We start from the raw sequence: 15,803 nt of genomic DNA on the forward strand, positions 1-15,803 counted from the left end.
TAAGACTCATAATTTGGAGGAATTAGCATACCTGAAAGTTATAAGTATGATATTTCAAGTACAATTGTATTTCTTATTGATATACATGTACATCCAAATTATCACTAGCATATAAAGACTTCTACAATATCTGAATTACATGTATGCAGGAATGTTTATGTTATAAATGCATATAAATTATAATATGAAATCTAGACAAAAGTAAAATACAGAAACTTGTAAACACGGCTGAGATAAGTTTTCATGAAAGATGTGTTCTCCTTTCTCTAACTTGAAAATCATAAAAAAAAGAAGTGACAGCAGATATAGGTCTAGTCTGATTCATATTACACCAGACCCAGAATATCTGTACTGTTCCTCCACAGCTTGATTATAGTCTGATTCATATTACACCAGACCCAGAATATCTACTGTTCTCCCACAGCTGTATTATGCACTCATTATATACAAGGTAATGATCATACCTGCACTTTGATAAAGTCTAAATTTTTTTCAATATTAACAAATCTTTGCCAATATTATATATATATGTACATTGTATATACTATTATATTATTTTCATCAGCATTATACAGAACACAACCATGTGTCATCCACAAAGGCAAATGAACCAGGATGTTTTCTTTAAGAAAGTGGTTAACATGGAGGTTTTTTTTCCAAAAAGCAAATAAAATTTCTATTAGAACATTATTTCAAATAATACAAAACCCGTTAAAGAATGGTGAAATAAAATATGTTTATGTTTATTAGGTATAAAAATACATAGTTAACCCTGAAGCATATCAATTTGGTATTAATATATTATGATAGAGGATAAAGTTTACTAATGGTAAAATCATTATCCGGTTCTCCAACTTTTCTTCTATCATGTATGTCTCCACATATATGTCTCCAGAAATGTGATTTTTCTGATCTTGTTGTGTTTCTTTTTGTTTAAAGTTCACGGATTTGATTTTTCTATATGATTACATCCATATACACTGTACATACCAGAAAAAATATTGATGTGATGGAAAATTGCCTCCTAGGCCGGTGAAGGAAAGCTTGGAATAGCCCTTTATGAAAACCTGAACATTGACAAGTCAACTTTGTTGCTTCATGCTACAGCTAAAACAAAATGAGTACCAGTGTAAAAAAAACACCAGCTAAAAGTGACTTGACATTTTAACAGTGACATTGACTGTTGACACAGTGAAAATTATCTCTGGTCAGCTGAACCAAGACTGAATTTTGTTAAAAAAAAACAAACTTAAATCATTCATTTAAACCTGGAGTAGGTCATTAACTGTTGTTGACAGATATCATATGTAATTAAATCACTGATGATATCACAGTTCAATCACCTTTTTATTTCACTCCACAATCCAAGCGAAATATATTCTGAAGAAGTTGAATTCTAGTCTTACCGTATTTACTTTTTAATTAGAATTAAATTGAATTAGAAGATTGTTCCAAACTACGTAGTTATACACTTAATGTACTTAAAGATTTCTGTTAATTATATTCACCTATAATCTATAAATAGGATTGATAATGAAATTATCATTATTATTGAGCAATATATCTATACCGAATGAGGTGTTTTCACAACTCAATACCTAATCAACACAAAAAAGGACATTTATTATAAAGTTCAACAATCTATTGCTTCTGGAAGGAGTGACTGTTGAGGAAAAGTTTGAAGTACAATGGAGTAAATGGTAAAAAAAGTTACAGTAGTTAATTCATAAGCTGGGTATTTGGTTTGAATTGTTAAGTATGATTAAACTATTACTATTACAACTATTATTGATATCATTTTTACACTTCACAAGAAGCACCCTTTTGTACTTACTCCCAGCCCTTGACAAAGCCAAACGTACTAGTATTTATTTGTCTTTTTTTCCCACTATCTTTCCTAACTTCTTCTCTCTTTCACACTTTCCAGTCCATCTTGACAATAAAGTGAAATATTTATCATAATAAATTAGGAATACCATTTTGATATGCAATAGGCAATTCATTAGTTCATATGTGAATGATATCTTGCTATGAAAGGTTGTGGGGTCATAGTAGTCATAGTATGTGATGTGGAGGAATGAGGCTGTAAGATCTGCCACCTGTGCGCCCCCCCCCCCCCCCCCCCCCCCCCCCCCCCTCCATCTTTTTTGTTTGGTGATTCAGGATTGGAAGTTCAATATATGTATGCCATATATGCATGGTAATAAAAATTCTGATGGGTATTTTGAGAAATATGCAATGACATGTTGTTTTAATGTCAATATTCAGCTTGTAATGAAAAACAGTGTTAAAGCGGCTGATGATGAGGGTAAGGATGTTACAATCAGGTATCGAACAGTCAGGATAGCACATTCACATGATGATGATGATGAGATTGTTGGTTGTACATTTGAGAGCGAGATGATATATTAGAATTTGACAACAGTTATGTTGATATATCTTGTACATGAAAATGAAAATAAAGAATAAATTACACTTGTATATACATGTACAAGTAATAAATCTCTGGTCAGCTGACGTCTTATTCAATTAAAAACTTTGCTTGATAAATTAAATGGCATGTCACTATTCATCCATTAGAATACATGTACTGCAAGTGCGTTTGTTCCTAAGCTGAACTTAGGTTGGTTTGTTCGCTAGTTTCATCACCACACATATGGTTCAGTCATGCAGGATCATTTTGAGGCTGGGTCTCCTTGTAGTAGTTGGTGACTACATCATTGAATAACACACAGGAGACCCTGAATATATGCTTGGATAGATGTCAATTGATGTCTCATAATCAATTAAAGTGTCATATTCCAGAAAACTGTAGAATTGTGAGAATAATCACACTGGTAACCCCCAACCTTTCAATTTCCTCGTGCCGGTGTTAATTTTTAAACATAATTGAGGATTTAAATGTTGCACGAGTGAATGAAGTGCATGTGTGGTATTAAGTGAAAGTGAGGAAATTAAGCGCAAGGTATTAATGTTAAAGGAAAGGAATCTATTTTTATCCGTCTTTCGTGTTCCAACAGAGTTATCGCCCCTCACTACACATACCCAAGCATATTGACAAATGAGAGAAAAGTACAAATTAGATCCAAGCTATTATTGTTGAATCTCTTAGATAACCTCACAATCTTCAAAGTAAATGGTTCAACTGACCAATCACAACAGTTATTAATTGCCAACAGATTTCATAGCAAGCTCTACAGAAACATACAAGTGCCATGAACAAATCAAACATAAAAACTGCCAGGAAAAAACTGAGAATTGACAATACACCATAAAAATTGTAATTGTAATTAACTCAATTTCAATGTATAAAGGTTTCAGAATCAAGGTTGCTACCTATGAATTACTGTAAAATTTAAAATCATATATAAAATGCATTTCACATACGGTATTTGATGACTCAATGATGTAATGTCTAATGTTTAAGATTTTATTTTATTCTTATGATCATCATACTCATGACACTTATTTGTTTGACTCAAGCATCTACCAGAATTAAATCAGTCTAGCTATTATCAATGTGTATTCTAGGTGAGTTAACTAACATTTCTGACATTTGGCAGACAATAGGACTTTTTTGGGATAATTTTGTTGATATAAGGAATGCATCGCTGTCGATAAAAAAATAATGGATCTAATAAAAACATTAACCTTGCTGTAGATGTTACATGTACCGGTACACACACAGTAGATCTAGTTCTGTAATCTTTACAAATACGGTTGGATCATAAATATAACACAAAACTAAAATGAAAAACATGTCAATAACATTTATATAACGCTTACTCTTCACATATACAGTGAAATACTTAAAAACCGCATGGAATAGAGTGGGCGCAGCCATGTTGTTTACCCTATCGACAGCTATAGTTCGCGGTAATTTGGTCATCGTCCGGCGAATCACCTGGACCCATCATTTTCATGTGTATTCATACACTTACCTCCGAGCCTACGTTCGCAGACGGAGGCGAGGTGTTCCGATTGGCTTAGAATCGTACATCATTCCGAACACCCTAAAATGATAGATTCGTGCTGACGTGATCGATATCTCGCCACACTGCGGTCGGATTTGAAGCACCTGATATCGTCTACCCAGATACAACAGTACTGTCAGCTGTACTAACACCAATGGCCAACAACACGACACCAAAGACCGCCCTTATTGTTTACGCACACCATGAACCAAAGTCATTTAATGCAGCATTGAGGGACACCGCAGTGGACGCCCTGAAGAAGTCTGGGTATACTGTTGAGATATCCGATCTGTACGCACAGAGATTCGACCCCCGGGCCACCAAAGATGACTTCACAGGTAAGCTATATACATGTAGGTACTCCTATGTGGAGTAACATCAATTTTGTATTTCTGTGAATATTTTGCTTTTTAAGGGGCATCTAAACAGCAAATCCAGTCAAAACATTGATATTTTACAGGCCTATAAATCCCTATTATGGTGCAATGTCACAGAAGTAACATGATGAACTTTTAGTATGTATCATGGCAAACCCTGGGTCTCGCTGTTGACATGTAATTTGTTAAGCTGTTTGTAAATTTCAACAAAACGTAAGAAAAATGCATGTTTCAGGGGGACATAATTAACTCATTTGTATCCCATATATTACACAAACTTGCCATGTCGTTTTGCTCACAAGTGTCTAAAGCACAAAATAGGAGCATTGGTTTGACCAGCTTTGACGTTATTATAATGTATAAACGCTGTTTTTATTTTGACCTTGAATTGCAAATGGCGGTCGTGAACGATATCACACAAATATGGCATATAAGGAGGTATTTAAAACATCAAAAATGCTCTTATTAGACAATATAAAGTATTCTTGAAGTGGCAAGAAGACTGCTTTTATGAAAAAAATGTTCAACCGTTGAGTTTGGGGTAAAATATGCCTATTTCTGAAAAAGGCTGCAAACTCACCATTTTAACAAATTGACATTCAAATGTTCATGTTACTATGATGAGATGTCTTAAAAGTACGATATAGGAGTTTTGTTATTAACTGAAATGCCTCCTTTAAGCCATATTTGTGTAATATTATTCTCAGCCGCCATTTGCATTTCAAGGTCAAAACAAAATAAGTGTTTATACGTACATACAGTAAAATCCGGTCAAACAAATGCTCCTACCCTGTGCTATAGACACTTGTGAACATAACAGCATGGCTATTTTTCAGGTTTGATCATTTGCGTGACTTAGAATTATTCCATGCCAAATCTTACCACAAACTTACTCTACAGAAGAAACTGGTAGCATCTATATCATATTATTGGTGATTGTAAGAAGCTACATGTCCAAACAAGCATTTTGGTATATTACATGATATTTTTTGTGCAAATCTTTAGGTATTTATTCGTGTTTGAAATTCAACACTATTCTGCTATATAGATGACCCTTAAACAGTAACAAAGCATTTGACACTGTGTGGCACGCTGGATTATTGTATAAAATACATGAATTGGAACTAAACGCCAAGGCGTGGATTTAACAAAAAGGCATATACAAAGCTGTGTTTTATTCAATGGATTACATTACTGCATGCATAAAATTAGCCCGAGTTTTCTCTGGTCCTGTAACCATATGTCTGGTGTAGGGCCAAGCATTTGACACTGTGTGGCACGCTGGATTATTGTATAAAATACATGAATTGGAACTAAACGCCAAGGCGTGGATTTAACAAAAAGGTATATACAAAGCTGTGTTTTTTTCAATGGATTACATTACTGCATGCATAAAACTAGCCCGAGTTTTCTCTGGTCCTGTAACCATATGTCTGGTGTAGGGCCAGGAGCGCAGTACTAAATGAAAACGTGGAATTATCCGACACCGTTTGGTGTCGCTAAGACTTTGATGCAAATACAATAAAATCGGGTGTGACATAACACCTACCTTACATATATAGATAAATGAGACATTTATTTACCCCAGAATTCAGTCCCATCTAGGTGTTTTATTCCTTCCGTATAGACCCTCGCTTTACGCTAGAGGGGCAGCGGTGGCCGAGTGGTTAAGGTGTACCGACACTTTATCACTGGCCCTCCACCTCTGGGTTGCGAGTTCGAAACCTACGTGGGGCAGTTGCCAGGTACTGATCGTAGGCCGGTGGTTTTTCCCCGGGTACTCCGGCTTTCCTCCACCTCCAAAACCTGGCACGTCCTTAAATGACCCTGGCTGTTAATAGGACGTTAAGTAAAAACAAACCAAAAGCTTTACGCTAGTCAAAACTTCGTACTGTTGACCCGCTATTTTGTAAGTGACAGTACGCCAACCACCCGAATCAAATTCAAATTCAAATTGGTTTATTTCTCTTTTCATAACATAATGCATAGAGAAAACATATTTACAATATTATATACAATCATTATTCGTGTAGTGTTCGTTTGTAGATATAGAGCACTTTCATAATATACATAACTTGTTTTAAGGAGAACAAATTGTACACAATTTTTTTAAGTGTTTTTATATTTGTAGCATTCATAAGTTCATTCAATTTAATTGCATTCAGTCGTAACCGAAAATACTTGTCTAAATACAAATTTCTATCTGTAGCTAAATTTGTACATTCAAGTAAGTAATGAAATTTATCACCAATCTGTTGACTAATGCAATGTGGACATTTTCTATCAATATATTCAATCTGGTGCCATCTGCCTGTTTCAGCAATAAATTTATGATTAGTTGTTCGAAATTTACAAAGAGTGATCCTGTCTTTATCATCTAAAATATCTAAATAATCTTCAAAATTAAAATTGTTTTTAAAAAATTCTATAACATATTGATTTTGATGAGTTATTAACATCACTCTCCCAGTTCTGTAAGTACTGGTCATTTAGTCTTAGCTTAATAACATGTCTAATCCATACAGGATTACATTCGGATGTAAACTGGTTATTCCATAAATAGCTCATTCCACATTCGTTAAGTATAGATTTAACAAAACTGACATATGTAACAGGTCTATTTTCAATATGATGACAGTAACAAAGGAGTTTGTATAAAGTTATTTAGTTTTGTATATCGTGATAATGCTACCTCTAAGCCATTTAGTGGGAAATTTGCCACTGTTAAAGATAATATTAAATATTTTTACATACAAATCTGACATTTTCAAGGCAGAGCATTTAATGTATTCATTGGTTATATTGTCATCAGAGCATGATTTGTTGTTTTTCAAAGATCTAATAGACTTTTCAACCTCATCTTTGGTTATATCAGAGTTTAAAAGTTCATTAATAGGGCCATCATGACCTTCATGTACATCAGTAATACCATCATGACCTTCATGTACATCAGTAATACCATCATGACCTTCATGTACATCAGTAATACCATTATGACCTTCATGTACATCAGTAATACCATCATCAACACTTGCGTTGAATCGGAACGCAATATTGTGTTTTTCTTCTTGCATAGTTCAAATTAAGAAAACTAAGCTTTTTATTTCCGAAAACCTGTTATATTAACTTCAGAAATTCTTTATTTATGAATTATAAGAGGTAAATTATATAAAAATAAATGTTGTATTTTGTTCTTTTGTACAATTTATAAAGAAATTCAGATCTACAACTGTATTGTGAGCTTCATGATTGTTGAAGTGTAGTTCTTTCTTCTAGTACTCGTCTATGATACCGTGGTCAAATACTGTAGACTTCCGGGTCTCGTCTATAATACTGGGGACCAATAGTGTGGAGTGTGTTTCGTACTTCTAGGTCTCGTCTATAATACTGGGGACCAATAGTATGGAGTGTGTTTCGTACTTCTAGGACTCGTCTATAATACTGGGTACCGATAGTGTGGAGTGTGTTTCGTACTTCTAGGTCTCGTCTATAATACTGGGGACCAATAGTATGGTGTGTGTTTCGTACTTCTAGGACTCGTCTATAATACTGGGGACCAATAGTATGGAGTGTGTTTCATACTTCTAGGACTCGTCTATAATACTGGGGACCAATAGTATGGAGTGTGTTTCATTCTTCTAGGTCTCGTCTATAATACTGGGGACCAATAGTATGGAGTGTGTTTCATACTTCTAGGTCTCGTCTATAATACTGGGGACCAATAGTATGGAGTGTGTTTCGTACTTCTAGGACTCGTCTATAATACTGGGGACCAATAGTATGGAGTGTGTTTCGTACTTCTAGGACTCGTCTATAATACTGGGGACTAATAGTATGAAGTGTGTTTCATACTTCTAGGACTCGTCTATAATACTGGGTACCAATAGTATGGAGTGTGTTTCGTACTTCTGGGTCTCGTCTATAATACTGGGGACCAATAGTATGGAGTGTGTTTCGTACTTCTAGGACTCGTCTATAATACTGGGGACCAATAGTATGGAGTGCGTTTCATACTTCTAGGACTCGTCTATAATACTGGGGACCAATAGTATGGAGTGTGTTTCATACTTCTAGGTCTCGTCTATAATACTGGGGACCAATAGTATGGAGTGTGTTTCGTACTTCCAGGTCTCGTCTATAATACTGGGGACCAATAGTATGGAGTGTGTTTCATACTTCTAGGACTCGTCTATAATACTGGGGACCAATAGTATGGTGTGTGTTTCGTACTTCTAGGTCTCGTCTATAATACTGGGGACCAATAGTATGGAGTGTGTTTTGTACTTCTAGGTCTCGTCTATAATACTGGGGACCAATAGTATGGAGTGTGTTTCATACTTCTAGGACTCGTCTATAATACTGGGTACCGATAGTATGGAGTGTGTTTCGTACTTCTAGGACTCGTCTATAATACTGGGGACTAATAGTATGGAGTGTGTTTCATACTTCTAGGACTCGTCTATAATACTGGGGACCAATAGTATGGAGTGTGTTTCGTACTTCTGGGTCTCGTCTATAATACTGGGTACCGATAGTATGGAGTGTGTTTCGTACTTCTAGGTCTTGTCTAATACTGGGTACCGATAGTATGGAGTGTGTTTCGTACTTCTAGGTCTCGTCTATAATACTGGGGACCAATAGTATGGAGTGTGTTTCGTACTTCTAGGACTCGTCTATAATACTGGGGACCAATAGTATGGAGTGTGTTTCGTACTTCTAGGACTCGTCTATAATACTGGGTACCGATAGTATGGAGTGTGTTTCATACTTCTAGGACTCGTCTATAATACTGGGGACCAATAGTATGGAGTGTGTTTCGTACTTCTAGGACTCGTCTATAATACTGGGGACAAATAGTATGGAGTGTGTTTCATTCTTCTAGGTCTCGTCTATAATACTGGGGACTAATAGTATGGAGTGTGTTTCGTACTTCTGGGTCTCGTCTATAATACTGGGGACCAATAGTATGGAGTGTGTTTCGTACTTCTAGGACTCGTCTATAATACTGGGGACTAATAGTATGGAGTGTGTTTCATTCTTCTAGGTCTCGTCTATAATACTGGGGACCAATAGTATGGAGTGTGTTTCATACTTCTAGGACTCGTCTATAATACTGGGGACTAATAGTATGGAGTGTGTTTCGTACTTCTAGGACTCGTCTATAATACTGGGTACCGATAGTATGGAGTGGGTTTCATACTTCTAGGACTCGTCTATAATACTGGGGACCAATTGTAGTGCAATACGAAAAGGGAAAACTTGAACATAGCTTTGACATCTGTGACAATTTATGTTTTTATTTATGATATATTTACAGCATTTCTGGTTGGTGTCGATCAATGTAAGGTTTTAAATCCCACTGATAGCTACAGACCTGTCCGATTTGGTTGTAACTTGTCTATCCTTAAGTACAGAAATGGCATTGTATTGAATTTTTATTGGTCATAAACAACACCGTTTTACAGGTAAATACGACTGAAACTATTTATCATGTAAATGTGTGTCTTCTATAATGTTAATCCCAAGATTATAATGAAACTGTAACAAGACTACTTACCTTTCTAACATTATACTGAAGCTGTTACGTGATATGTGCTTATTAAAAACCTTCATCTAGTGCTGTAGTTTCTTCATGAACTGTTCATTAATTCAAGAAAAACAAGCGAACGTTTCTGAAATTCTGCGTGAAAGATTTTTATCCAATGCTTTCACGAAATATAAAACAAAGCAATTTCCTCACATTTGTAAATGTTTGCTGAGATTTTCCGGAAACCTCCTAAAATGGACAAACATCGAGTTATGTTTGATGGTATATGTATAGAGAATACATTTCCATCAATCTGCGCTATAGCGTTTCCACACAGTATAAATCAGTCTATATCGTTCCGGTACCACCGGATCATTGACAGGACGTTGGCGACATTTATCAGACAATGTGGATATGTAGTCGTACAAGTGCAAATAAATCACAGCGCATCGTCATTTATAATAATATATTATTAATACGGCCATGACATGGTCATTTATAATAATATATTGTTCACAGGGCCATGACATGATCATTTATGATAATATATTGTTCACAAGGCCATCACATGGTCATTTATAATAATATATTGTCCATACGGCCATCACATGGTCATTTATAATAATATATTGTCCATACGGCCATCACATGGTCATTTATAATAATATATTGTCCATACGGCCATCACATGGTCATTTATAATAATATATTGTCCATACGGCCATCACATGGTCATTTATAATAATATATTGTCCATACGGCCATCACATGGTCATTTATAATAATATATTGTCCATACGGCCATCACATGGTCATTTATAATAATGTATTGTTAATACGGCCATCACATGGTCATTTATAATAATATATTGTTCATACGGCCATCACATGGTCATTTATAATAATATATTGTCCATACGGCCATCACATGGTCATTTATAATAATATATTGTCCATACGGCCATCACATGGTTATTTATAATAATGTATTGTTAATACGGCCATCACATGGTCATTTATAATAATATATTGTTCATACGGCCATCACGTGGTCATTTATAATAATATATTGTTAATACGGCCATCACATGGTCATTTATAATAATATATTGTTAATACGGCCATCATATGGTCATTTATAATAATATATTGTTAATACGGCCATCACATGGTCATTTATAATAATATATTGTCCATACGGTCATCACATGATCATTTATAATGATATATTGGTGATTCGGCCATGACATGGTCATTTATAATAATATATTGTTCACATGGCCATCACATGGTCATTTATGATAATATATTGTTAATACGGCCATCACATGGTGATTTATAATAATGTATTGTCCATACGGTCATCACATGATCATTTATAATGATATATTGGTGATTCGGCGATGACATGGTCATTTATAATAAAAATATATTGTTCATACAGTCATCACATGATCATTTATAATGATATATTCATACAGCCATCACATGGTCATTTATAATAATATATTGTCCATACGGCCAGCATCTGGTCATTTATAATAATATATTGTTAATACGGCCACCACATGGTCATTTATAATAATATATTGTCCATACGGCCATCACATGGTCATTTATAATAATATATTGTTAATACGGCCATCACAATGACACTATTTTTAAAAACAATATTTCACAGGATAATGGTAAATCTATGGTCAGAAGTCCAGTGTCACGTGGTATCTCTTCCGGTTTTATATTCTCGTCCTTGACTTTTACTCTGACTGTGCAATCCCATTCTGTAACACTTGTAAGGTGTTACGAATCAAACTCGAACGAATATTCCGTTTCCACGTTCTTCGCGGTTAAATTCAAATTTGTTTAAAATAGAATTTGACTTGTCATTGCCTTCATTTAAGACATATTCTCATGAAATATGTCCGCTTTTGTATAGGAATTAAACAAGGGGTCATTTACCAAAGGTTTAAATTTATTGCGTCGAGGGTAAGAATCGAAAGGGTTTAAGTTTGCTTACCTTATTTGTAGATCAGGTTATGACTTTCAAAAGCAAAATTGTATAGAATAAAGCCGAAAGTCATGGTTACAAGGTCAAAAGTTCAAAGAGGTCATTTGTTCGTGTAATGCTAGTCTTCCTGTCATATCGACTGTCACATTTATTTTGTCCTACGTGTTGATCTGTAGTGTATTTTAGGTAAAAAAAAGAAGAAAACGTTTTTTAATGGTCTCCAACTTACATTTTTCTGCTCATATTTGATATAATTTGATCGGTTTTAGTTTAATTACGATTTCCTTTTAATTACGGGTTTAATCTGTTGTGTTAGTTACTCATATAAATCTACAAATTATCTCGCTTCCTTCTCAGGTTCCTTGTCCAACCCAGATCATCTTGAGTACCATTTAGAGGCTAAACATGCCTATCAGACGTCCACCATGTGTGCGGAGACAAAAGCTGAGGTTGACAAAGTCCGTCGTGCTCACGTCATCGTGTTTCAGTTTCCAATGTACTGGTTTTCAGTTCCTGCCATTCTGAAGGGCTGGTTCGACAAGGTCCTTGTTGCCGGGTTCGCCTTCCAATTTCCTAATGATATTCACGACAACGGTCTGATGAAAGTAAGATGTTTTCATAAAGGCAATTATTGAAGCAATTCATGTGTTTAGAAATAATTATTCTACATTCAACTGGTAGCAAGACATAAAGAGTATTTTACTGGCAGCAAAATAGTCACTTGTTTTTAATTGTCAGCTTGTGTTAGAAGTCTAAGAACAGTTTTATAATGCTCGTTTCAACACCAACATAACTTAATAACCGTTTAAAGACCTTTTATAATGCTAGTACATGTACAATGATACACTGTACCTAGGATGACGACATCTTGTGTTCTCAGCTGTTGAAATTTTATCGTGATGTAAATGTATCCGATTGAATAGCGAGGATGTTTCCGTTTCCTTTACGGAAAATCCCGATGGTTCCCGATTTATCTGTAACTTAGTCCTTCATAATAAACGTGTAACGGGCTGAGATCCCATCGTTTTATTTACAGGGGAAAAAGGCCATCATCTCCATGACAACAGGAGGAACTGAGACGATGTTTACGGACCGCGGAGTTCATGGTGACATCGACATAGTATTATGGCCGATACAGGTAAATATCATCAATATAAATCAATAAATCAACCTTTAATTATCGTCATTTACATGGTTAACAAGCAGCATAAGCTCTGTAGAGAATTTATTAAGACGTCGCTGGCGACCATGTTCTAGGGGAAGTGGTCTGAAGCTCATGCATGAATGCACTGACGACTGTCAGCACAATAGAAATTATTTCACATTGCAATTGGTTTAAACCCAACTATTAAAAATTATTTAACCGTACAATTTGGTTTAAACCCAGCTATAAGAAATTATTTAACAGTGCAATTTGGTTTAAACCAAACTATAAGATATAATCAAACGTATGAGATGTGGGGAATAGATCAAGGTAAAACAATGGACAAATTAGGATGAATGTCAAAACAAAGTTTAAATGTAACACATCTTCTAAACACACGGACAAGATCCTAGCTAAACGTCGATACAAAAAGTTCCAAATCTTCTAAATACACTGTCAAGATCCTAGCAAAACATTGATACAAAATGTAACACATCTTCTAAAGACATGTAAGAAGATCCTAGCTAAACGTCGATACAAAATACACCTCATCGTCGATACAAGAGATTTCTTCTCCATACAATCTAGGTCAAACTATACATAGTTAAACTAGGTCACAATATGACATTAGTTCAATAACAGGGGAAGAGGTACATTAACGAAGACTATTTCCCTACATAACACATTTCAGTAGTACTCTCTTTACTTTTTATAGTTTGAATAGAGATGGTTGCGAAAAAAACACATAATTTATATAGTTTCTAAAAACTGATAGTTTTGTTTTGTCAGTACCAACCGACAGTTTCTATATAACATGGATATTAACATTTAGGTGAAATGACATTCCAACAACTGAATAAAATCTAAAAGATTTAATCGATCCGCAAATCTGACATTACGACAAATCAAGCCAATGTCCCCCATTCATTGAAAAATATACTTGTAGATTTCGAATCTATCAAAAATGATACAAATATTGCATTTAACCTCTTCTGTGTATAAGTATATTAATGCGAATGCCAAAGTTAAAAACAAAAACAAAAAAACACCAAACAAACAACTAACAAAAAACAAAACAACAACAAAAAAAACAAAAAAAACAACAACAACAACGAATAAATATGTTATACATGTAAATTGATAAGAAATATATCTAAGCTTATGATGACGTTTGATACTGGATCATCTACCTATTATATTTCCTGTTTCAGTATGGCACGCTGCGATTCTGTGGATTTGAAGTAATGAAACCACACATTACATTCTGTCCTGCTTATTCGCCCAAGATTAAAAGGAAAGAACTTCTGACGGAGTGGAGTAAACGACTACAAGGCTTGCACAAAGAAACTCCACAAAGCTTCATCTCTATAAAGAACTTTGATCCGGAGAAATGGCTGGTCATGAGGGAGGAGTATATACAGGGGGAAGCAAACAAAGACATAGCTTCATCCATCGGACACCATCTTGGAAAGAGATTACCTTCTGGAAAATAAAACAATGACAAACTTCCTTACATTTCAATAATATACACATATTTATTGCATTTTCGCCAGTGAGTTATAGAAATTTATCAAACTAATAAAGATAAGATTTTGCAGTGAAAATATGAGATTTTGCAGTGAAAATATGAGATTTTGCAGTGAAAATATAAGATTTTGCAATGAAAATATGTTTTTCGTTTTTTTACCAATCAGAGCGAACCTTTGTATTCACCTCATTGGAACATGCCGTATGACAGAATATTTCGATATTCTGCCATACTCGTGAAATATATGTTATATTAAACGGGAAACCATCCAATATCCTCTATATCTACAATGTTACACAATTACAGCCTTTTGAAGATGACTTTTTATTCAGAATTACGTGATATTTTTGAGCAAATAAGGAAATGTGAAATATATTTTATGATAATCCCCTATGTCATTTTATACATTATATATACGTTAATTATACATGTCATTCAAAATCAATAAAATGAGACTGAAATACGAACATAAATGTAGATTTTCATGGAGAGGCTTAAAACATAACATGATAATAAGAAGAGGTGTTTAATAGTCAATTTACACAGCGGGACATAGTTAAAACATAATTCATTTTTTGATTTGTGGAATGTTGTGTGTCTACATTATAACAGGGAAGGGTCTACCCAAATCGAACTTCTGTGTAATGTATGTTAGGCCTTCTATGGGATCAAGAAAATAAGAAAATTCACGTGGATAACCTTGTTTGAAGTGTATTATTTAACTCTTTTGTTTTAATTATGGGTATGGAAAATTAACAATATAATAAAACTAATATACAGCACAGACTTGCCGAAATGTTTCTACCGAGGTATGGCATTGCAAAACTATCAATATTGATTAAATGACTTTTAACTGGATAATAATGTTTTTTGTTGTTGTTTTTTAATGTAGAAAATATCATTGACTTATCTCAATAGCAAATTAAGTTTATATTTCAGTCTTTTTTTCTTTTATATAAAAATATATATGATCAGTGATGCACATACAGAAAAGTCAAAAATCAAATTTAGCTAATTTAGTTGCCATTAGTACCTTTTTGCCGATATTGAATACTGGATTATACTGAAAAATAAGAGGAGGCAGGAATAGGAGACTTATTTATAAACCCCTGGCAACGAGATATTCTGGAACAGTTTCACCAGGTTGGGAATGTAAATACAGGAGTTATATAACACAACTAATGTGATATTTAAGAGTGTCATAGTCGTAGCCGTGCTTGCACGCTTCACATTGGCCATAGTTCA

The 15,803-nt window shown here is 34.5% G+C and overlaps 1 protein-coding gene across 1 annotated transcript; it reads left to right on the forward strand.

The window, feature by feature from the left end:
* The first annotated feature begins 3,822 nt into the window (after positions 1 to 3,822).
* LOC117323182 (ribosyldihydronicotinamide dehydrogenase [quinone]-like) lies at positions 3,823 to 15,416 on the forward strand. The gene is made up of 4 exons (XM_033878232.1): positions 3,823 to 4,312; positions 12,244 to 12,491; positions 12,923 to 13,024; positions 14,242 to 15,416. Exons 1-4 carry the CDS (start codon positions 4,129 to 4,131, stop codon positions 14,521 to 14,523), a joined length of 816 nt encoding a protein of 271 aa, XP_033734123.1. The 5' UTR covers positions 3,823 to 4,128; the 3' UTR covers positions 14,524 to 15,416.
* Positions 15,417 to 15,803: the final 387 nt, after the last annotated feature.

Source organism: Pecten maximus, chromosome 3 (assembly GCF_902652985.1).
Source record: "Pecten maximus chromosome 3, xPecMax1.1, whole genome shotgun sequence".
Classification (NCBI taxonomy): Eukaryota; Metazoa; Mollusca; class Bivalvia; order Pectinida; family Pectinidae; genus Pecten; species Pecten maximus.